This window comes from Hydractinia symbiolongicarpus, chromosome 6 (genome assembly GCF_029227915.1).
Source record: "Hydractinia symbiolongicarpus strain clone_291-10 chromosome 6, HSymV2.1, whole genome shotgun sequence".
Taxonomy (NCBI): Eukaryota; Metazoa; Cnidaria; class Hydrozoa; order Anthoathecata; family Hydractiniidae; genus Hydractinia; species Hydractinia symbiolongicarpus.
Window position 1 is genome coordinate 19,609,225 of NC_079880.1, and position 23,070 is coordinate 19,632,294.

The 23,070-nt window shown below is 30.9% G+C and overlaps 1 protein-coding gene and 1 long non-coding RNA gene across 5 annotated transcripts; one reads left to right on the plus strand and one right to left on the minus strand.

Moving 5' to 3' along the window:
- Window positions 1-486: 486 nt before the first annotated feature.
- On the minus strand, window positions 487-5,549 carry LOC130647405 (uncharacterized). Its single transcript, XR_008982851.1, has 2 exons — window positions 5,355-5,549; window positions 487-666 (listed from the first exon to the last, which is right to left on the minus strand). It is a non-coding gene; the product is annotated as an uncharacterized LOC130647405 (long non-coding RNA).
- LOC130647396 (transmembrane and coiled-coil domains protein 1-like) lies at window positions 4,454-23,054 on the plus strand. Of its 4 annotated transcripts, XM_057453240.1 has the most exons (20): window positions 4,454-4,616; window positions 4,893-5,036; window positions 5,648-5,709; window positions 13,937-14,025; window positions 14,584-14,794; window positions 15,022-15,084; window positions 16,409-16,493; window positions 16,707-16,767; window positions 16,966-17,059; window positions 17,768-17,811; window positions 17,990-18,034; window positions 18,436-18,530; window positions 18,879-18,927; window positions 19,242-19,280; window positions 19,468-19,591; window positions 19,817-19,870; window positions 20,222-20,290; window positions 20,372-20,488; window positions 21,455-21,639; window positions 21,946-23,054. In XM_057453240.1, exons 1-20 carry the CDS (start codon window positions 4,556-4,558, stop codon window positions 22,148-22,150), a joined length of 1,896 nt encoding a protein of 631 aa, XP_057309223.1. In that variant the 5' UTR covers window positions 4,454-4,555; the 3' UTR covers window positions 22,151-23,054. The 4 variants fall into 4 exon arrangements, with proteins under 4 accessions (XP_057309223.1, XP_057309225.1, XP_057309226.1 ...); XM_057453242.1 differs by lacking the exons at window positions 4,454-4,616; window positions 4,893-5,036; window positions 5,648-5,709 and adding an exon at window positions 7,983-8,486; XM_057453243.1 differs by lacking the exons at window positions 4,454-4,616; window positions 4,893-5,036; window positions 5,648-5,709 and adding an exon at window positions 9,620-9,749.
- The last annotated feature ends 16 nt before the right edge of the window (window positions 23,055-23,070 follow it).

A 23,070-nucleotide genomic window follows, 5' to 3' on the forward strand; every position in this document is an offset into this window, starting at 1 on the left:
TCTGCTTTCGTTTAAGACTTCCATCTCGAATGTATTGGGCAAATTCTAATGGAGATCACTTTTTAACTTTTTAATTTTTGTTTTTTATTCTTTTTCTTTTCAATTTTCACAGATTATAAATGTTACTATGTTTGATTGAGCTGAGGCAGTCTAAGGTTTATCATTTTTTGTTTCTTTTTTGTTCTAGTGGCCCCCAGTGGAAACAATCCACTAACTATAGGTTTTTGTGATTTTCTGGGCTAGCCACTTTAAATATTTATTATTATTATTATTATTATTATTATTATTATTATTATTATTATTATTATTATTATTATTATTATTATTATTATTATTATTATTATTATTATTATTATTATTATTATTATTATTATTATTATTATTATTATTATTATTATTATTATTATTATTATTATTATTATTATTATTATTATTATTATTATTATTATTATTATTATTAAAATTGACCAGAAAAAGGACCAAAAGTTAGTTTAAGCTTTATAAAGTAAAAAATATATTGTCAGGTACATATAGCTGCTATCTATAGTAAAAAATACATAAGTGGAGATCTTTAGTGATAAAGATCATGCCATTGGAGAGGAGGCCACTCTTTTATACTGTCTTTCCACTGATTAGCAGGAAACTTGTATGGGCACCGATCAAGTCCTAAAATATGAAAGATAAAGGCAACGAAATTTAAAGTTGTGCTAGCTAACAGCCATAATATTTTTGTAGCTATTCTTTAAAATCAACGAAAAAATTCCTAGAAACACACTGATTATATATAACTTTTTCTTATATCTTTCAGCAGCTTCTTTATCTACTGATTCTGCACATTCATAAGACATTCTTTGCAAAGCAACCTTCGCCAGCTTTGAAAAGAGCGACTTTGTTTTCCCTCATTCATAATGTTAGCATATTCGCTATTGAATTTACGTAATAGTCACGTGATATTCTGACCACAAGAGTATATTTTAGGTGTTTCACATTACTAGTTCCTTGTTATTTTTTTTCCAGAAGGCCCAAAAGAGTAGCTAGCTATAGACCGTTTTGAATGTTTACATTTTTCGTGGTAAGCCCTTTTGACTTTAACAATCGTGTAGCAGACATGTGGGCGCTAGGTGAAGTGAGGTCCTTTTCAGTCTGTTTCTTTGCACAAAAGTATCATTACGACTTTATATGAATAATGTCAATCAGAAGTTATTCATCTAACTTGATAATAGTTTAAAGCCTCAACAACGTTTCTGTAGAAAGAAATGGACTAAAAAAAGATCCTTCTTCAGCAAGCTCTTGCATTTTTTTGCCTGCCATGCAGTTGTTAAAGTCAAAAGGGCTTACCACAAAAGTTGTAATCATTCAAAAAATGGTGCCATAGTGTAGTGGTTATTAACTTTTGCACTTTTTGTGGCGGACCGGGATAGAATTCCCTTGCTGGTGATTCAATATAGGTCAGTGTATGTTACCAAACCCTGGGGGTTACCCAAGTCATGTGGGGAAGGGGATTGGGGAGATGCCACGCTGTGTGGGCCATTGGATGTCGTAGTAGGGAGTTGTCTGGTAGAGTGTAGCTCAAAACAAGCATTAAATACTCCAGGCCTCCCCATCTTAGCCATGGCCCTTCCTGGAAATAATAGACGGTTATATCCCTGGGTGTTTATAAGGCTAGCTATGTAAAATATGCACATCAATACACCATTTCACAGTTTAGTAAAAATAAAGTTATCTGTTCAACTAGTTGCATCGTACTAATCATCTTAAAACCAATTTAGAAGACATAACTTTAATATTAAATCTTAAAACAACCTTTCTTTTTTACCAAAAATACCCACTGCTGTGGGCTGGCAAACGAGTTTGTTGTTGTTTTCTTAAGTTTCTGCACAGTAGTCTCAGTGCAGATTTTTCTCATAGACGTGCGTATCATAGTAAATGTGAAAACGTGTATTTATCTATCTCTATCTATATACAGTCTAATTTTCAAATTGCATTGGTATATTAATCAATTTCTCAGCTTAGTTTTGATCTAAAAGAGGTTGAACTGGGCTCTCACAGTCAGGGCAAATCATACAACTGATTGCATAATTGCATTTGCAAATTTTAATTGGTTTACTAATTTATAAAAATGGTGCTAGAGATTATTTATTGCCACAAATTAATCAAATAAACATGTTTTAAAACTGTACTCTGTGCTGCTGCTCGTGAGAGTTACAAAACGTGTTGTGAGGAGAAAAATTAAGTGCATACAGCTTACATCACCTAAAAACAAATCCATCTTGACCTTTGGGTTCAGGAATCTTTTTTATTTTTTGGAAAAAAGCTTTATTTTTTTTCAAGATGTAGATCTTAAAAGCTATACTAACTATGCAAAATTATGAATTATCAAATCGTTGGAAACATGTTTTTTGTAACTACTGTTATGTTAGCATGTTATTATTTTTTCTCAATACCCAAATTTATTGTTTTGGGTAACTTTTTTCGAAAGCATATATGGTTGTGAAGAGACATGAAAGAGTTCTGTCATGAAATAAATCCTTTATGAACAATGAGTTCATAACATAAATTCTAAAATTTCTCTTAATAACAACTTAATATTTAATTGGTGAAGAGTTTTCTTACCAGATATTGTACAAAGTTACTCATTATGAATCTAATTAGATAATTTGCCATAATGTTATACATATATATTTAGTTCTTTTCAAATGATGCTTATAATACACATTATAGAATAGTTGTGTGCCAGAAGGCATCATCTTGTTATATATTTATGAACTTTATATTGATTCTAACTCATGTGTACACACAAACTTACACAGCAATGGAACATTTTTTTATAAAATGATTGTCTTGTCAATTTAATATGAGTAATGAGGGTACTTTTATGATAAAAAAATATGTATTTAAAAATATAAAAGCTAAGCATTCTATGATGGCTTTATATATTGTAATGCTTGTAAGACGATTGACCAGAACCATTTACAATGTTAAGTAAATTTAATTTCTCATCTAAAAGAAAGATTTGTGATTGTTAGTACAGATCTAAAGGTACAAATGTGTAAGGTGCAGACAATTAGTTTTATAAATACCGGCTTGACGGATTAGATTTATTTCTTCATTTTTTAACCATTCTACTAATTCAACTGATTCATTTTTTCAATTTTTTCAAAAAATTCTTGGAAAGTCTGGGAGTTTTGTTTATGAGAAATATAGTGGCCACAAGCATTTGTAATTACATTTTATGCATGGTATTTATCACACACACTTCAGAAAACCAGATTTTTTCAACTTTTTACTTTATATTTGCGTAAGTTCGCTTTATGCCCAAGGCAAGAATATTAATATCCAATCACTGAAAAAATTCTTTGTATAAAGGAAATTAACAACTTATGTGAAGAATGCTTTGTTTTATTTTTTATTTAAATAAAACAAATATAAATGACATTTTTTGATAGAGACATTGAACAAATAATTAGTTGTGCGCACAAGTTAAAGAAAAGGTATTATTTCTGTGAGATGTTAAACTCCTGAAGTCATCAGGATGAAATGTGTGACTATGGTAAAAGTGTTTTTGCATCATCCGGTTCATGTTGTTGTTTTTGTATGAGGCACCTTGCTTTCAATTTTTGACACTTTCTTTTCTGTTATTTCTCACTAAAAGCTAACTATAATCAGCTGTTGTTCAAATTATATTTTTTTGTTTTCTTTTAAAACTAAAAAAAATTAAACAAAAATTGAATGAAAGAATTATTGATATGAATGAAAATGATTTTCTGATAATTTTAATTAATATTTTTATTTAGTATGTTTTGCGTGAAGAAAATTATCAGTTTAAAAAAAATTATCCGGGTAATAAAATTCTGCTAGCAAAGTTTTTGGTTTTAGGTATTTGCCTTATACAATCAGTGAATTTTTGCTATAAGATAAGAAGTATCGAAAAGCATTACTCAAAAAAAATTATATAAATATTAAAATGTTGTATACTACTTTGACACTGGAATTTGCTTATATGTTACACAGAAAGTTATATGAAATGTTTAATTTTATACAATGAAATAAAAAGTATGATGTTATGATTGGATTATTAATTATGAAAATTCATAAAAAGGCATGGAAAAATAAAAATAAATTGTGTATATATATATTTACAAACAAGTCAAATATTTGAAGAAAACCTTTCTTTGTCTTCAACGTGCATGATTTTATCAAAACTGTTCATTAAAAATTCAATTGTAAAATTTCTTTAGATATAAAGAATGCATGGTTGTTCATGGAAACATTTCATGGTTTTCATGGTTTTGCATTGTATTTTGACAATATTTTTTTCTTAATAATTGATTAGATTTAAAAAAAATTTTAACTGTCCATTACATATTTTTTTGTTAACTTTTCATGGAATCAAGCTGACTTGTAGACTAGGATTTTGTATGCAATTTATTTTACAGTTCATGTTTTTATTTCTTTAATTTTATATTAGATAAAATAAAACACATATAAATTAAAACAATCAGTTCAACATTCTGCTAAATGATCAAAATTAATAGTATGATACAAGAACGTGCACATGCAAGAAAGTACAATGTCACTCAAGTCACATAATCAAACAAAGAAAAAGTCTTCAAGTGGTAAGGATAGTTATTATAGCTTAGTGCATGTCTTCCTACCTATTACATTCTCGTCAGTGTCAATCACATACATTTCTCACCTTGTATGAAATGTTTGGTCACCCTATACTTTTACAAATATTTATAACATAAGACTTTCTGTGCTTTTCATTGTATAGTATTCTTGTGTTTAATATTATTTTTTCCTCACCACCCCAGAAAAGCAATGCCTGCGGTTAAGTTTTAAGTCTTCACGCATTCATATGTTATTAAAAATCTCTGTTTTGATTTGTTTAGGAATTTTTCATGAGTCAAAAGCACGTTCTATATCACTTGATAATATCGATCAGTACAATACATGGCCAAGCAGATCACCAAAAGCTCAACGTCAACACACACATTTGCTCAGTACATCACCCAGTTCACTATTCAAATTTAAAGGTAAGTAGATGTTGTAAACCTAACATTAATCCTTCTTTTAAATTTTAACCTTCCTTCCTCCAATCCTTAACACCAGAATAAAAAAATATAATATTTACAATGTCATCATCGCAAGCACTCAAAAATACAATCATTTGTAGCATGTAGATGAAATATCTGTTCGAAATTTATTCCTATATTTTAAAAAACTTATAACTTTCATAGTATAGAGTATTTAAACATCAGATTTCACTTGCTCTCTCCCTTTACCATACATTTAGCTTGCATTGTTTTGTGTTTGTATTTAAGTTATAACAATGATAAAAACAAAAGCCTTACCTATAGATCATTATTTACTCCCATTCCTAGTAGATCAATTGCTGCTTTAAAGCTTGGGTGAACTTTTTAACCTTTTTTGTATATATAACACTATGTTTTTCTAGCAAATAATATTCATGGGTTACATTAATAATCAGAATAGTTTGCTTGCTTTTATTATTTTCTTCTTCAAAACATGTGATAAAAAGTTACACTCAAACAATTGTTTTCTTGTATGCTTGATAGCTTACTGAAGTTTCATTATGTAGCCTTTGTTCTCGCCGTTAACACGTTTATTCTCTTTTATATTTCAGGATTAAAAAAGAAGTTATATGCATTCAAGCTGAGTAAAAGTAACTCAGATATCGCAGCTCAGGTATGGCATATTCTTTTTGCATTAATGAAATAATGGTTTTGATAGTAGTAGTACTAGTTGACCTAAGATTGTATATTATGATTTACATGTATTGCCATGGTAGTTAATTAGTTTTAAAATTAAGCTTTAGTAGTGACTTTAAATTTTGCATTAGCTGTTTACCAAGCAGGAAGTCTAGTGACATATATAGAGGAATAGTATAAAAGATTGAAATGAGTTTTTAATAAAAGCTTTCTGTTCAGCCAGAAGAATATTTATAGACAGGGCTGGCTGATTAACCCTAATATGATTTTTTTTTCTCCGTTAAAAGTTGTTCAGGCTGCAATTTGAACTTATGTTGATAGGAGATATTGTAATTTATACAGCTTTAGCAATAATTTTATATATGTTGATATCTTTTGTGGATTTTGTTGACATTTTTTGTAGTGTAAGGACTATAAAGGAACATGAAAATAAGGAGTATAAATAAATATAGGATTTAATAGATTAAAATTTTATTATTTTTTTGTTGTTGAATGCTAAAGGTACTTCTTCAGAGTGTGGCTATAACTCTATCCTTCATAATTTGGTTGTTAAATCAACTAGGAAATGTTGTTTACAAGAATTAATTTCCTAGATGCTTTATTCAGCTATTTGAGAAAATAGTTTTTAAAACATTCCTAATTGTCATTGCATAATTATTTTTGCGTTGTTTTAAAAGCTTTGTATGCCGTGATAATAGTCCTGGGATGCAGTTTTTTGATGACTAGCCTACTAAACCTCCCAATTCTAAGTGTTTTCAGGATTTTTAAAAAATTCTTTTTTCAATTAACCTTGATTAAACTCTGATGTTAAAACTGTGCTTAGTGTGTTTGCAGTTTGAACACTTGAGAGTAAAAGCAGACGTTCCAACCTGTAGATTCATTGGTATAATTTTAGAAAAAGAAAAACATCTCCCAGAGGTTGAGAGGAATTTTTTAAGTTTAGCATTTTTAAATGGCTACAAAATATATTAAGACTAGGGCCATATTTCTCAGTTTTCTCCCACAAATGAATATTTTGGCTATTTCTATTTCTACCTACTAATTTGAATTTTTCAATGTTTATAGTGAATCATTTTTCTTAAATTTATAAAAGATAAAAGAGGGTGACACAGATTACTTCGTAAGACTAACATGTTAGAAAGTAGTAGTAGCATAATTTAAACACTGCTTACCTAACCTATGCACTTGACAAGTAGCTTTTTTAAAGTCTAACAGTGCAGGGGATTCACAAGTTGATGCTTTTTGCCAACTTTGTGAAATGCCCACACAGTGCTTCTTCAGCTTGTATATGTTTTGCAGCCATGATTCCACAAGTATGATATTGAACTTAATAAAAAAAAGAGGAGGGCCAAGATTAATGACAAAAGTTATGCTATATAAGTATACAGGCAATTAAAAGAGAAATAACGGAGTGTATAGGCAAGGAGGTTTAAAGAGAGGAGATACATCTCAGCAACGTCAATTTAAATTCTGTTCAAATTTCTTTTGTTTACGTGCTCCTTTGAATCCATCCGTTGCGTCGCTTTTGCTGTATTTCTACATGCCAAGAGTGAGACAAGTGTTTTAACGACAAAGCAGAACTTTCAAAAAACATTAAAAGCTATACCAAACATAAATAAAACACATGGCTCTGTTAAGATATAAGAATTAATGCTGGTGAAGTTTATTATCCCTACTTGCAAAACGACTCAGCTGGTATTTGGAGCTTATATTGTGTAAATTGTTGCCCTGAGATATGACATAATTTTATATCTTGTAGATGTTTCTGTATGTTCCCTCCCAGCACAGCATCAGTTAAAAGATTGATAAATGTTTTAAAAAATATTACTACAGGAGGGGTTGCATATTAGTACATATTTTTGTCTTCAAAGTTATTGAATTTTCAGTATAGAATCTGTGTTCGGTAAGTATTATTTTTTTCATAGAACAAAAGAAAATATTAATCATTCGTTACTATCTCTAATTATGCGTTTTTCATTGGGCAATGATTTACTTTTATTTCTTTGCGTTTTTATTTTCTAATATTGTTTTTTTATCTTTATGTTACCATAATTTCCCTCATATTCAGCAGATTTTTACCAGAAATATACCACCAGAAATGTTTAAAACCTGATTTTAAAGGATCAAGTTTTATCACTAAAAAAATAATTTATTTTTTATGTGGAAATAACAATGAGCAACGGTTACTTTTATAATTTAGGCGCAAGATTTCAAAAGATTTTGGTTTACAAAAATGAATTTAAAAACAATACAGCAACCTGCAAAATTTCAATAGAAACTACTAAGATGTATCTCCTCTTTTTAAACCTCCTTGGATTATGCATTATGCAAATTTGAAGAAGAACAAATTTAGATTCTACAAACAGAGATTTCAACTTAATAACATAGTAAAAAAATATTGTATAATATTTGAAAATAGTTATGCATATTATGAGAGTTAATTGGTATAGGTGATAACAAAATTAAAAAACCAATAGAAACAAGCAACTAATTAAACAACTTTCTTTTACAATTAAGTAAGGTGTGAAAAGCTAGATATGTTAAACAGGAATATTTTGCACACTTGCTCACTTTCTGCATAGTAGTGTGCTTGCAGCTTGCAAAACCTGCTTGTATTTCTGCCATGGTTAACCTGTCTAAACTCATACAGCATAGTTTCTGCATGCTGTCTTTCATAAACATAGCTTGGTTGAACTTACTAAGCTTTTTCTCTGGTAAAGAATCTATCAGAAAGCCATGGTAATAATAGTAAAGGTAAAATGTTGAAATTTTTTTAAGGATTCGTAGGAAAAACAAAACGAAAAACATTGTATCTTGTTACCTTAAAATCACTGAAACTGTTTCTTAAAATATGGCATTGTTAATCACCATCGTTAAACCTCATTTAAGAAAACTTAAGTTATTCAATTGAACTATCTGAACCAATAATAATTCTGTTAATATTTACCCATTCTTACAAAAGAAGGATCATTTTCTTTAAAATAATATGGAAAGTAAAGTAAGGAATAAAATGATTCTTATACTGAATCTCTTTATTTATATCCGTTGTGGTGTTTTTTATTAATTCTATAAATACATTATTTATATCTCCAAAACAAATATTGCGGTAAATATTTATGCCAATGCAGACAGTTATATTTATATAATCATAAATTTTAAGTAACATTTGTTGTCATGGTGATATTAATATATGCATAACACCAAATTCTCACAGATGGGTCAACACCCACCTGTTTTGGAACTGATCGCAGAATGACGTGATTAAGATTTTTATGGTCAATATCTTTTGTTAGTGTTCTTCTACCTAAGAGGGTTGTAGAACCAGTGTGTGTATAATAATATTTTATGATATGAGTAACTATCTGCTAGCATCTTCACAATTCAAAACTTTAAATTATTATTTGGTAACAACATCTCTTGTCATACTGCGATGTACAATTTGTGTTGGTAAATGTATACAAAGACAATTTTATACAAATAATGTTATGTCACAGTTTGTCGGTAGCTTGCTCGTCGCATAAAATGGGATTTTTTGTTTGTTTGTTTTTAATTAATACACACAAATTAAGGATTAAAAAAGTTCTTACTCTATTTTTGTGTTCTCTTCACCCACATATACTACATGGTTGAATATAAAACTGAAAATATATCATTGTAAACTAATAGTGAAAACGAACTCTTTCTCCCACTGACTTTTTCTAAAAAAACAGATGTGACTCAGGAATTTGATGTAAATGTCTTTAGGGCCTTTTTATTGTGAAATAATGTTTTAGAAGATAAAGTCGAATTGTTTCATGAATAATGAATGTAAGTTAGTTCATTTGATTGCATTTAGTGTGTTTGCTCACATGGCTGTAAATAAATTATAGCTTTTTCACAACATGATGTATTAATTTTTCTTTGCAAAGCAAGGCTTGATTTTTAAATAAAAAAGATTCAAGTTTTCGTTATGATTTAAGATATTTTTTAATAAATGGATTGGGCTGTCACAGCAAAAGTTGTTCAAAATTTAGTGTGGTAAGTTTTTTTACATTAGACCCTTCTGTGTCTTTTGCGACTAAATATACCTATATGCTAACTTTCATAAAGTAGATAGCTATTTAAGCCTGTTGAAAATTCCATTGCCAGAAACTTTTCAGAATTTTTGCTTATCACAAAATGGTTTGTTGTTAATTCCAGTACAAAGACTGTACAAATAATTGACAAGAAACAATGTTTAATTGCATGTGACTTTGTCCAGACATTAATTATTCATACAGCAATTATGTTCCCTATGACCACTGCAAATTTAAATTAGAATACAATAGTTGGAATTCCTAGCCATAATTTTCTGCAGTCAAAACTGTAAACAAAAGTTTCATAAAAGTATAATTGTGTAACTGTAAAAAGTATAATTCGGCTTTTCCTTTTACAGACAGACAAACACACACAGTTAGCAGTGTATCAGTGTAAAAGACTAGTGAATAACCCCATGAAAAAATTGAACTGGTAAAAAAATTGAACTGGTAAATGTATAGGATCATGCGCTTTTGACGAATTAAGAAAAACAAATTTAGATAGAAGATTTTTGATGATGTCATCTACTGGGCTGTTCCAACATGGGGGGACACAGCTGTAGGTTATTTGTCCCAGGTGGTCCCTAGTTACCCACACAAGCACGATATCAGTTATTTTCACCCGTTTCTAAGTAATTTAACCCCGAAACTTAAAAGTGCAAAGCAATGGCTTTACTAATTCAATTAAAAACACATGAATCTGATTTATCAATGTGAAGTAATGTCAAAATCAGTGTTTTGTGGGTTAGCAATATATAGTTGTAATCACTTTTTTTAAAGAGAGAAAAGTGAATGCCACCACTGCCCCTCACACACACACACACACACAGACTTTGCGTATAACTATAATAGATAAGGTATATAAAGCAGTAAGGGACTACACTCTGTCGTATCACTAATGTGCTTGGATTCAGCATGGTAACTTAAATGTCGTACATTTTGTAACTCTCACAGAACTTTACATGTTTTCATGAATTGTAAGATAATGTGACTTTTTTGTGAAATTTCCTGAACGTCATGTATTCCTACTATACATACAAAGTTATATTTAATATGATTTTCAACTTTTGCTAACTGCAACAATTAGTACCAAACAATGCAAGACATTGATAATAATACATCTTAAAATTAGTTTTTTTTTTGCTTCACCTTTAAAAAAGTCAAAATCATTAAAATTTTTGCAAATGCTTTTGGTATTGTCTTTTATTTCTTAGCAACAGTTTGTAATAATATAAAAGTCTTTTTAGTTTTCTTCCAATTGAAGTAAATAATGTTTTTGCCCTCAATTTCCTTTTACTTTATATTAGTTACCTAAGATAACAGAATGGCTTATGCTTTTTCTTCATTCTTTCTCAAGAGCATTGTTTGCATGACATAAGCGTGTCTTTAATAGTACCGTATAAAATACTGGTTCAAACCTAGTGTGAAATTTTCTTCCTTGTCTTTAATCTTCAAATTCTGTGGGACTGAATATAAATAATTACTGAATAAAAATAAAATAAAAAGAATGTAAATGGTTGCCAGGCAGAAATAAACAACATATATGGATTCTTTTTTTAATGCACTGTATATTTTGTTTATTTTTCTATACATATGTAATATGGTCATGAAATTTTTTTAGCACATTTTCAGAGATAGAAAAGTTAACTGTACTAAATCTATTATTTAATTCATTTGATAATTCTTTCAGGAATTTTATTTTTCTCGTTTCAGTCTGTTTAAATTATTTATATACAATACAAAAAATATGTTTTACTAAGAGATCTCACATTAAAGCTTTTTAGCATGGCTAGAATATTTTGACGAGCATGTGTTTTGTTTCGTAGTGATATATGCTATATATTTAAGTTGATGAAAGAAAATATGTGTAAAAATTGCAGAGAATGGTATTAGATGTTTCTTTGATCAAAAAATCTATCTAAGAGAATAGTTTAAACTAAAATTATAAAATAAAATCTCTCCATCGTAGAGTAGAGATAAGTAGACTGTTGTAGATTGTTTTTATTTGCAGCTTTAATAAAAGCAGATGTTAGGAACTATTTGTTTGTTTGTTTATTTTATACAGGGTAAGGGGTTTTATATAGTGTAAACAAAGGCAACATTTTGTTTCTGCTTTTGTTTGTTTATTTTTTTATAGGCTGTCTTGTGTTAATAAATGAACAGCTAAATGTTGGATTATGTGTAAATAGATAATTTAGAATCCAACTAGAAAAAAGCTTATATGTCTATTCAAATACAAGCACATTATGGGAAACATAACCTATACTTTAATAATTTCTTTATGTAGCTTGTAACTTGAATCGAGAAAAAACATTGGTAAACTAAATAGACTCTGGAGAGGTTGTTGCTTCCCTAAACAACATGAGAAATAGCAATGCCTGTTAAAAAACACACCATATAATGTGAACAAAAGTTTAAGCTTGATTTTGTTTTGTTATGACCTGTTTTTGAAAAGCCAAGATATTCTATTTATTAATTATGTTGATGTAATGTGCCATTTATGGCTAGTGTGAAATAAAAGTTTATTGTTTGAGAACTGAACTATAATTTGTGCATGAAAATGTTGGTGTGTATTGCATTTGTAAACATGGTGTGATTAAAACCAAGGAGTCAATCCTGTTTATGTAATAGTTCAAAGAGAGAGAAAATATGTTCTGCGAAACGTGACTTGATTTTATTTTGTTGTGTCATGTTTGTCACAAGCCAAGAAATTCTATTTATATTATAAATTTACTCTGTTCAAGCAGGTTAGGTCATTTAAAGCCAAAAGTAGATCACGAAAAAGACACGTCTATTCTTGTAAAAAAACTTTATGTAACAACTGTTGTACAATTTTTTGGTTATTGTAAGTGGTGGAATCCTTTATACGTAATCATAATGCTAAAATTAGAAGCGTAAAGTAGTGGATTTTTTTATATGGTTTGCCTTGTACTTGCATTATTGTGGCATGAAATGTGTATTGGTGGGAATATGTTTATTGGTGTCATATTAAAGAAAATTTATGTTTCATGCAAACAGTAAACAACAAAATATACAATTTAAACTTCTTGTTTTTATTTTATTTTTTAGTCTCATTTAGTTTGTCTGAGTGTTAAGGACGTAAGAAAAACAACAGATGTTCTTCATCTAATTCAAGATGTCTCTAACACCTTTCAAGAATTCACATATATTGGAATTTGCAGTGATATAAGACGTTTTGCATATTCACTATGAGTTTTATAACTTTGTTCTTTTTCAATACCAAATATGTTCATGCTTGTCTGAGTAATTCTTGTACGAACTTAGTGTTTACGCTTTTAAGAGTTTGTTTTTAGTGTGTGCAACCTGATATTGGCATATTAAAAGAGGTGAAATAAAATATGATTATAAGATTGTGAGGTTTATGGTTTTGATGGCTATGGTAGCAGATATAAGTGTAATAATGTAGCATTTCTGGTTGGTATAAAAGAAAAGTTTATTGTTAGAAAATTGAGCTAGATCTGATAACTTGTGCATGATAATGTTGGTGTAAATAGAGTATTGCAATTGTAAACATGGTGCGATTAAAACCAAGGAGTCATTCTTGTTTAGTGTATAGTTCAAAGGTACAGAAAATGTTTGTTGCTGAATTTGACAGCAAAATACAGCAAAGTAATCCCTTTTATCTTAGTTTTTATATTCTCTCAGACCAAACTTGACAACTATCTTAAAGGTTAAACCTGTATCCGTTTGGATGTAAGGTAATTGCCCTAAGCATAGTGTTCCTGATTTTTATAGCAACTGGACAGGCTAGTATGTGTTTTATAGGAAAATTCTTGTCCGAATAATACTCTGTTAAAGTTTATATTGAACAATCTCAGTTTGTTATTGCTTTTGTGATGTTGAAAAATACTTTATTAATAGATTGCCAAGTTGCCAATCTATTAAGCCCCCTTCAAATAAACATTTCATTTCTGAATAATAAGCCTCCAAGCCATAAATTGAGTATTTAATGACAATTTCTTTTCGGAATTTTGACCTCAATGTATTGACTTTCTAAATTTATGCAGTGGCAGTGATTGTTTTCCTTTTGTTATGCCTTTATCAACAGTTAAAGCTTATTGGGACCTGTATTTATTTTTACTGATTGAGTGATAAATATATTTGATATCGAAATTCCCTCTTTTTTAGAATGCTTCAGATGGTAACAAAATACAGCCATCATATTCAGGAAGTAACTTAAACGAGAGCGAATGTTCTGCAGACGTTAAGAAAACAAAGTAAGAGAAAGAATTTTTCTTTACTTTTCTTTAACAAAATTAGTTTTTACATTTTTAATAAAAAAGACCCATGTGAAGCATTTCACTTAAAATTTAAAAATAAATATAAAAATGTTAATTAAATATAAAAATGTTTACACATGTTTGGCAAATTTTCGTAAACGTTGACAGGTCATCTATTGCATCATGCTAATGTTACTTATTTGGCAAGATCTTCTATTGCTAATGTCTAAGGTTGTAATGGTAAAATAAATTGCATGATGTAAATAATTGATCTTATGGAAACCAGGCTTTGCAGAATCAAATGCAAATGTTACAAGATTTTGCATTTGATTGTTTTTAAAGTTTATGAATATAAAGCTAAATAAAAATAATTTTAGATCTTATAAAATCTTTTTTCCAGCGATTAGAACAGAAAATTGAAAAAATCAAAAAAAATTTCATTGTTGTTAAATTCCCAACTGTAATGTTTATTATATTGTTGTGTATTACTTTTAGGACTGTTGTTGATATGTCATTTAACTGGCCTAACTAACTAAAATTAAATTATTTACTTAGTTCGAAAGATGAAATGAGGAAGAAATCACGTCCTGGCGAAAACAACAATATAAGCAACAGTGTCTCTTTGTATGAGCAGCTGAAAGAACAGAGTGATAGAACAGACTTGAGTGCCAGTCACAATTGGCATACAAGCGCTAGTCGCGTCAGCAGCTCAGTTGATTCCAATGATCCCTTCATAGTGGTGGAATCTTTTATGAATGATGATTCGGTATGTATACACTTTCTTAATACTATTGTTATGAAACATGTAAAGTTGAGTTAAAACAAAAATGATAGGTGTAGAATCTGCACAAGTCAGCTGTTAAGGTATGATAATCATATTTATATTCAGTGCTTTATTTAAGCCCCTTGTGTGCGATGAAATTTAGTTATTATTATTATCTTTTTTGCTTCGTGGAAAGACAGTTAATACACATGAATACGTATCTTTTTCAGTTTGAAGATACAGCTAGTCAATATGAAACAGATGAGGTGGATGGAGGCTGTCCTTCAGAAGAGGTAATTTTTTGTTTTGTTTTCACATTAATTCAAAGCTTAGTTGGTGCAGAATGTAGGTCTGACGTAGTCATACTGAGATCTGTTGCCAGATGCTACATGTTTATCTGCTCAGACAATACGCTTTCTTTTTAAAAAACGTGAGGTTTGAGTGAGAACTCCACTTTTTAATTATTCTTAAATAGAAAGTTATTATGAGTCCTTCTAGAGATTATCATTTTGGCATATCCGAAAGCGTATTATCAGGTATCGAATTAAATGATAGACACAAGATTTTTGAAAAGAACTCTTTGGTGTTTTTTTTTTATTTTTGATATTAAATTGTTTTTACCTTTCTGTGTAATGTAATTTTTATAAACCGTATCTATTTGATTTTTTATTTACACCTGGCTTTTACGCAGACAGGGTTTGACAAATGTTTAAATGTATTGGTCCTTTTTTAGTATAATTATTTCTGCACATAACAGACCAAGCTACAAACTATCTTTTGCACGACCAGTGTTGTGTGTTCATACACATATGATGCAATGTGTATGACCATGTAAACCTAGCTTTATATATGATCAAATTGTGTGTGACCCCAGCATGTTTCGCTCATATGACCGTGTGCACCCAGCCTTCAATCGAATGATGTATAACCATCATGCATGATTTGATTCATATGGCCATGTATATTCAACCTTACAGAATCAATTCATTTTTTATAAGGTCGTTCTGTCTAGGTTGTTGCTTTGAAATGCTACTTATGCGACGCAGTTTTTGAAATTGGAATATCTTAAGAATACAAATACACAATATAAATAATTTGTTTTTGATGTTGCAGCTGGAAAGTTTAATATGAAAAAAAAGAAATAAGTTTCACTGCACACAGATATTGTTGCACGTGGTTGTTCAAACTTTAAGCAATCAGTTTGACTTAGTTTTAAAAATTGGACTGTTTTTATAAATTTACGAGAAGAAAACCATAAATTATGATAATTACTAGTATAATACTGTACCCCTTTAAATGGATTTTCTTTCATTAACTCCTCATATAAGAAGACATTTAGAACATCTTTCCTAATCCCCCTCTATCAATTAATGTTCGTTTAAATCATGGTGGTCAAACAAGAGGTTTTGGTAGTGCTTAAGAAATGAAATTACACTTGTTTTTAATTTCTACTTGTTTCCAAAGAAAATGTAATTTATAAAATTAAAGCTATTTAAAAGCTCCTCCCAGTGAGACGTTCAGCGAAAACCAAAATTTTAACTATTAGAAAGAAAGAAATTATTGTATATTAAATTTATGAATATATAATTTTATATTCGTCTATTTTCTTTAAAATAGTACACAGCTCAAGAAATTGAACGGCTGTTGAAGAAAGTTGAGAGGACACGCGAGGAATTAATTCGCATGCAAGCTACTAAAGACGGTAAGTGGATATGACATGAAGGTGTAGTGATGATCCTGAATACTTTTGTTGTTAGCTTTGTTGAAGGAGAGTTCTGAAAAGTTTGCATCATGTTGTCTCCCACTGCTTTGGATGACTGATAAGTTTGTCGTGACGTCTAAGTGTCATGCTCTACAACACCGTCAAAAAGTGTCGTTCTGCTTTTCAACTGGTGCATTTTCTTTTTGATCGTAGAGAATGTTAAGGAGTACCTGAAAACTGTGGACAGTGTTAGTGAGAGCACTGTCAATCAAAAGTAAGTCATTTTTCTCTTCCACATAATTGATAGTCTTCATAGTGTTCTCGATACTGCTAACATGCTCAAACCTTTCTTTTGCACCTACAATCTTCTACAGAGAATCACAAGGATAGCTTTTCAATTTCTGTGTTTATGTCATTTATGTTCATCATTTGTGTTTGTCAGTAATTATTTTATGATTTTGTTTGCTTGCAGAAGTAAAATGAATTTCGAAAAGAATAATCTGAAAACGAACAGTAGCATTCAGATCTTACAGAAGAAGTTAGAAAAGTATCAACAACAACTCAAGGTAATTTTATTTATATCTAACGTCGTCGTTGCTGTTATCATCTACTTCGTGTTGTCGTCTTTTGTTCGTCGAAAACGTTGTCTTCGCCATCGCCCTCAGTTTTCTTGTCATTTTTGTTATCAACTTCGTTGTTGCTATCTCCGATGTCGCCATCATTTTTTCGTCGTTGTTGTTTTTGCCGCAACGAAGTCACATTTTTTTTTGGTCATTACCGTTATGTTTGTTGTCGTTCACACCGTTGTTGTTGTATTGAATCATCGTTGTCGGTATGGTTTGTGCTATCTTCGTCGTCGTTGTCGTTGTTATATTGAGTCATTGTTGTCGGTATGGTTTTCGTTATCTTCGTTGTCATTGTCGTTTATTATATTAAATCATCGTTGTCGGTTTAGTTGTCGTTATTTTTGTCGTTATTGTCTTTATCTTGTTGTCATCATATTAAGTCTTAGTTGTTGTCGTTATTTTCGTCGTCCTTATCATTTGTTATAGAAAATACCCCGTTATCGGTTTGGTTGTCGTTATCTTCGTCGTTGTTGTCTTCATCTTGTTGTCATTATATTAAGTCTTAGCTGCTGTCGTTATTTTCATTGTCGTCACCGCTGCTTCGTTTTCTTTTGGTGTTTAACAGAACATAATGGTTAATATTTTTTATGTTATATGTGTGCGTATAATATGTAAGGTATAAAGGGGAACTTTTTTTCAATCGTCTAGGCGTTAGAAGAGCGGGGCATCCATGGTCCAAGAAGAATTATCAGGTAAAAAAATAGCTACATTTAAAGTCTGTTTGTAAATATAAAATTTTGACTTTCGAAAAGTTGATTTAGGTGTTGCCGTCGTCAATTATATTTTTCACATTTTTTGCTGTGTGTTTTCTCGCTGATATTGTGCGTGTATAAAATTTTAGTAAGATTCCTAATTTATATTGTCTTCTAGAGTCGTTCAAGATTCGGTTAGATCAGGAGCATCGAGCATAACTGGGTAAGCAAGTCCTGTTCGAGTAACGTTTCGAAATTTCGGTGTTGTTTCTTTGCCGTCGCATAAAACAAGATTAAAAAATTCAAAATTGCAATTATTGGACATTCAGCGAGATCATGAATAATTTATATGTATTTTTCTTATTTTCTTTTATCACAAAAAGTCTAAATATATGTATTAAAATGGTGTTTGGATATACTGGATTCTCTCTTGTTGAATGAATCTTAATGTTGGATAATTCTGATTTTTTTTTGGTAAGATTGTTAACTTGCTAACGCGTGTGAATATTTAAACAGCGAGGCAGCACATATCCAGCGAGTTTTATGTTTATGTTGGACACACGATATTATATGCATATAAAACACTGCTTATTAGAATAGAAACACTAAAACATTAATTCTTAGTGCTGTATCAAAACCGTTGGAATCAATAAATCAATTTATGAAGAAGGAAAAGAAGAATTCCAGTTTTGAAAATGTACCTTACACAAACAGTCATAGTATGGATGATTTATTCCTTTGTTTTTTTGTGTGTGTGTGTGTGTTTTTTTTTGTGTTCGTTCGTTTTTTGTGTTCAAAGAAAGGTTGATAAACTGGACTGGTTGTGTCAGTTTAATCAGTTTTTTGAAACATGAATTTTGATCAAGGTAGTTTTTGTAATGACAGATTTTCTCTATAAATCGTGAGAATTAGCATATTGTTATACTCAATTTTTTTTAATACTCAATTTTTTTTAAATCGCACTGTCAATTTGCCTTGCCCGGATTATCCAACGACTGTCGGAGTTGTCCGTAAAGTGTGGTTAACATAAAAATTGATGACTCATTTGGCTATACCGTTTTGTTTAGCGGATGACGAAACGGAGAGACATTTCTTTAACAATAATGCAAATACTAGGTATGTAAAAACAAAATCATGCTGGTGACTTGTGTTTAGTGCACCACGTGCTATTTGGTGTCTCTTCATGTGATGTTTGTATTTCCTGATTTCTTCTTCTACCACCTGTATTGAACAAATGACTCATCAATGTCATTAGTCGAAGAAGAGCTTCAAAGGGCGTGGCACTTTGTTGAGACCGTTTGTATTGTTAATAATGACCATTGTTATTGTGCATGACCAATTATCACAAAAATGATAGTGTGATCCCAGCCTTAAACTTTGTTGTCACTTTCACCATTGTTGTCATCCAATTCCTATTTTTATTGCCATAGTGATGACGAAAATAATTCTAGTTCAAGTTCAAACCAACAGTAAGTAAATTTGTATTTGATCAGTCGGTCGGTCGGTCGGTTGTTTGGTTCGTGCTTCTTCTGCGACAGTCTGATTTAAGCAATGCACCAATTTTAAAAGAAAGCAGATCCTGTAAAAAGTAAACGAACAGGACATATAATAAAAGCAGAGTATATTGGAATCATGTGTATTGTTTTTATGTTACAGAATCACAGCACTTGCAACCGACTACGCGAAAACAAACGGCAAATTATATACAAAACAACAAGAACGTATCGATAAACTGGAAAAAGAGAACGAAGAGTTTCGAGAAAGTATTTCCTCCCTAAAGGTAAGCTTTCATTTGTTGTTGTCAGAAGTTTGTGGACGCATTTTCAAAAAGAAGTATTTGTGGGTGCACCTTCTAAGCTAAATATTTATGATGTTCTATGTAGAAGTAAACATGGTATATGTGTTTCTATGAATAACTATTTGTGGGTGCACTTTCTAAGCTAAATATTTATGATGTTCTATGTGGCAGGAAACATGGTATATGTGTTACGGGATTCATTTTTAGGATGGTCTTGAAACCGTGATAAACTCCTTGCAAAAAGAAAAATATAAATCAGATGTGAGTTGTTGTTTGTTGTTTTTTGTTGTGTAGAATTATTTACCCGGAGTTACCTCTTCAACTTCAATTGGAGTAACTATTAACACGAGGGTGGTCTTCCTGCATATAAAGGACTTTTTAAACAAGGAAACCCGTACAAGTGATAGGGTAACCTGCTCGTTGACCGTTTTTTACCCGTACCCGTGGTTTCACTCTCTTTAAAATGCGCTTTTTTTACTGCTAACATTGCCATTGATTTTGAACATCGATACTAAGCAGACTCTACATTGTTTGACGAAGGGATAAGGCTATTAATTTTATATGTAAGCAATTATCCTTGGTCATACTCAGTGTTGTCACTATTATTTTCAGCAATTACGAAGTCAGATGGATGATATGTATAACCAATGGAATGACCTTACTGAATTGCATCAAAACGAGGTTGGTTACTCATACACGCAGGTTATATTTAGGGACTGGAAACCCATGTCATGCGTTTAATAAAATAACGATTTCGTTTAGATGATGGGCTTAAAGCAAGAAATGGATCGCACAGCGGAGAATATCGAAAGAATCGATTATCGATTCGCTGAACGAGCTGGAGAAATAGAAGAAGACGTTGAGAGCTGTGTGACCAGGGTATTTTTACTTTTTATTCCTAATTTCTCTGCAGAAATAGGTCTTAGTAGCAATGGAAACAAATGCAGTTTTTTCGTCATTTTTTACACACAACTCTGCAGCTGGCAGGATGCAAAGGCGCTACTGTGTGTGGAGCGTGTGAAGTTCGCTAGCAGCACTCTTTAGCGTTCAAGAAAATGGTTGTGCTTACGTCAGCAACAGTAGGAATGTTTTGAAAGTATGGTTTTAACGAAATAACTTAAGATCCTAAGTGCTACGTCTATTTTAACTTTTACAAGATGAAAAATCGCGACTCTAGTATAGAAACAATTAATATAATCCCTTGTGGCGGCTAAATTCGAAATTAACCGTGCTGTTTTATACATTTTGTCCATGATTGTAGAGTATTTTTATGCTTCTTTATTAACATATCTGCGCATGCGCTCAAGATTATACCCTAACGTAGAAAGAAAATAAACACAGTGAAAAGCTGATATCGATATAAAGTGGATATGTAGTTCAAATTGGCGGTATAGTTTGTTTCATCTTGTCAGCATAAGTCTAAATGAAAGTTTGTTGAGCGTACTCCAAAACTTGTTTATTCGAGCTTGTAATAAATTAACCTTTAAAGTCTCACCTGCTTTTAAAACAACTCTTTTTATTATTCAAAACATAATTGGCTTGAGTCGCGAATGAGTGATGGTTAGTACCTAGATAGCCCAACTCATCCTTTTTTCTAAAACATGAAGCAATTTTCATCGCTAGTTGGTCCTCAGGCGTTATGGCAGTACAACTGTGGGGTGGTTTTTGCTCGATTTTGGCCCAAAAATTTACCCGATTTGGCCCAAAAAATTCCGTAGCGTAGATTGTGAATGCCCGAAACAAGTCAGTTAGAAAAAGTTCCAATCAAGTATCACTTTTAGATGGTTAATTGGGCATATTCTAATTTCCTGACTTGCTTTTTATGTCACAGTTTTTTTCTTCTAGATCACAAAAATGGAGTTGGAGCAGCATCAAAATCAACAACATGCAGTTTCAGTAGAGAGTTATTTCGACGGCAACGCGAAACAACTTTTATCCAAACTACTTAGTCTTGTCATATCCATCTTCGCTATTTTACTCGTTATTACGTCATCATTCCTAAAAGTCATTCTTCCGTTTGCTTCGACAAGGTAGGAGGGCCAAGGTCTTTTTTTGTATTGGATTAAACTAGCTACGTGATTTTTGAAATGACTGCGTGTAGACTTTTAAATTACGCGGATATTGCTACAGTAAGATGAATTTTAGGTAAGTTATAGTCCTGGCGACAATATATGCCGTGGCGTAAATCACGTTAGAATATTTATTCGGCTCGCGTACCGACCCGCTCTATGTCGGTTTTTTTGTCGGTACTTTTTTTTAAACGGGGATGACCAAACAAATGTTTAGCTGTGTTGATTCTACTTCGTGTTTTGTTTATTTGTTTATTTGTTTTATAGGTCCCGTATCATCACAGTTATTGTCACCATTTCAACGATCGTCATATTACGTCGGAATTCTGATCACGTGATCGTACAGACTGTCTTATATTACGCAAACAAACTGTTCGAACCTATATATGACAGATTGTCGACAAGAACTAATGAAGCGGGTATAGATACCACTATTGAGTTCAAACACGGTACATTTACCAAAGATAGGTAGCACATAGTGACGTAGGTTTTTTATATCGTTTATAAATAATTCGTTCATTATATGCTGTCTACACCAAGAATCTGCATACTGCTGTGCACAACATTAGTGAAAAACCGTGAAACATATTCGTGGTTAGTTATATGAAGAACTCGCCGCTACATATTTGTGATAGCAGTCTTAATAAAATGCCGTTACTAGTTTATAATATCAGTCTCGATAATCTGTCTTTAGACCTTTGTAATAGTAGTCTTGATAATCTTAGATAATTTATTAGCGTTAATCCTTATTGTAAATTTATTGGATCTGTACCAATAGGTATTTTTGTGCATGATATCATAAAATTGCATAATGGCTACTCCTCGATAATGTGCTGGATTGATCCGTGTTGAGCATTTGTTTTTGTGCGACTTGCAGGTTAATGTTTTTAACATGGTTTTCTTGTATCGTTTAATACGTTTGGGTTTTCTGGTCTCCAGTTGTATACTGTTTAGTTAATGTCCATGATTCGTATCAGCAGCGTGCTAATTTCCATTAATTGTCGCACAGAGCAAAAGCAGAGCTTTGAACATTTTTTGCCATATTTTGCAAACATCTCTCAACGAAAGGCACTTGTCAAGTTGGTAAGAAAACTAAACTAACCATCTTTTTAAATGCTTTTTTATCTTAACAATTTTTTTAGACAATAAATTTAGCGTGTATGTTTCAATTAGTTGAATATTTATTTTTCTAAAGTTGTAATTATTCTTTTTAGTGTATAATATTCTAACTCTGCATAAATTATATATATACCATAATCCTTTGCAAGCTGAATTCGCAATGTCCATTTACTTTTAGAAGTCGTCTATGCTGTTTTGTAAATATACAATTTCTCGCAATGTAATGATTATTGTTTAACCATAAATTATTTTTACTATTCTTTGTCAATCTTG

Excerpts from the sequence above, each read along its gene's own strand:
- LOC130647396 (XM_057453240.1), top strand. The coding sequence starts at position 4,556 with ATGCAAGAAAGTACAATGTCACTCAAGTCACATAATCAAACAAAGAAA. Across the intron at positions 14,026-14,583 it reads GCAGACGTTAAGAAAACAAA|TTCGAAAGATGAAATGAGGA; the intron begins GTAAGAGAAAGA and ends TTATTTACTTAG. Across the intron at positions 18,928-19,241 it reads AACAATAATGCAAATACTAG|TGATGACGAAAATAATTCTA; the intron begins GTATGTAAAAAC and ends TTATTGCCATAG.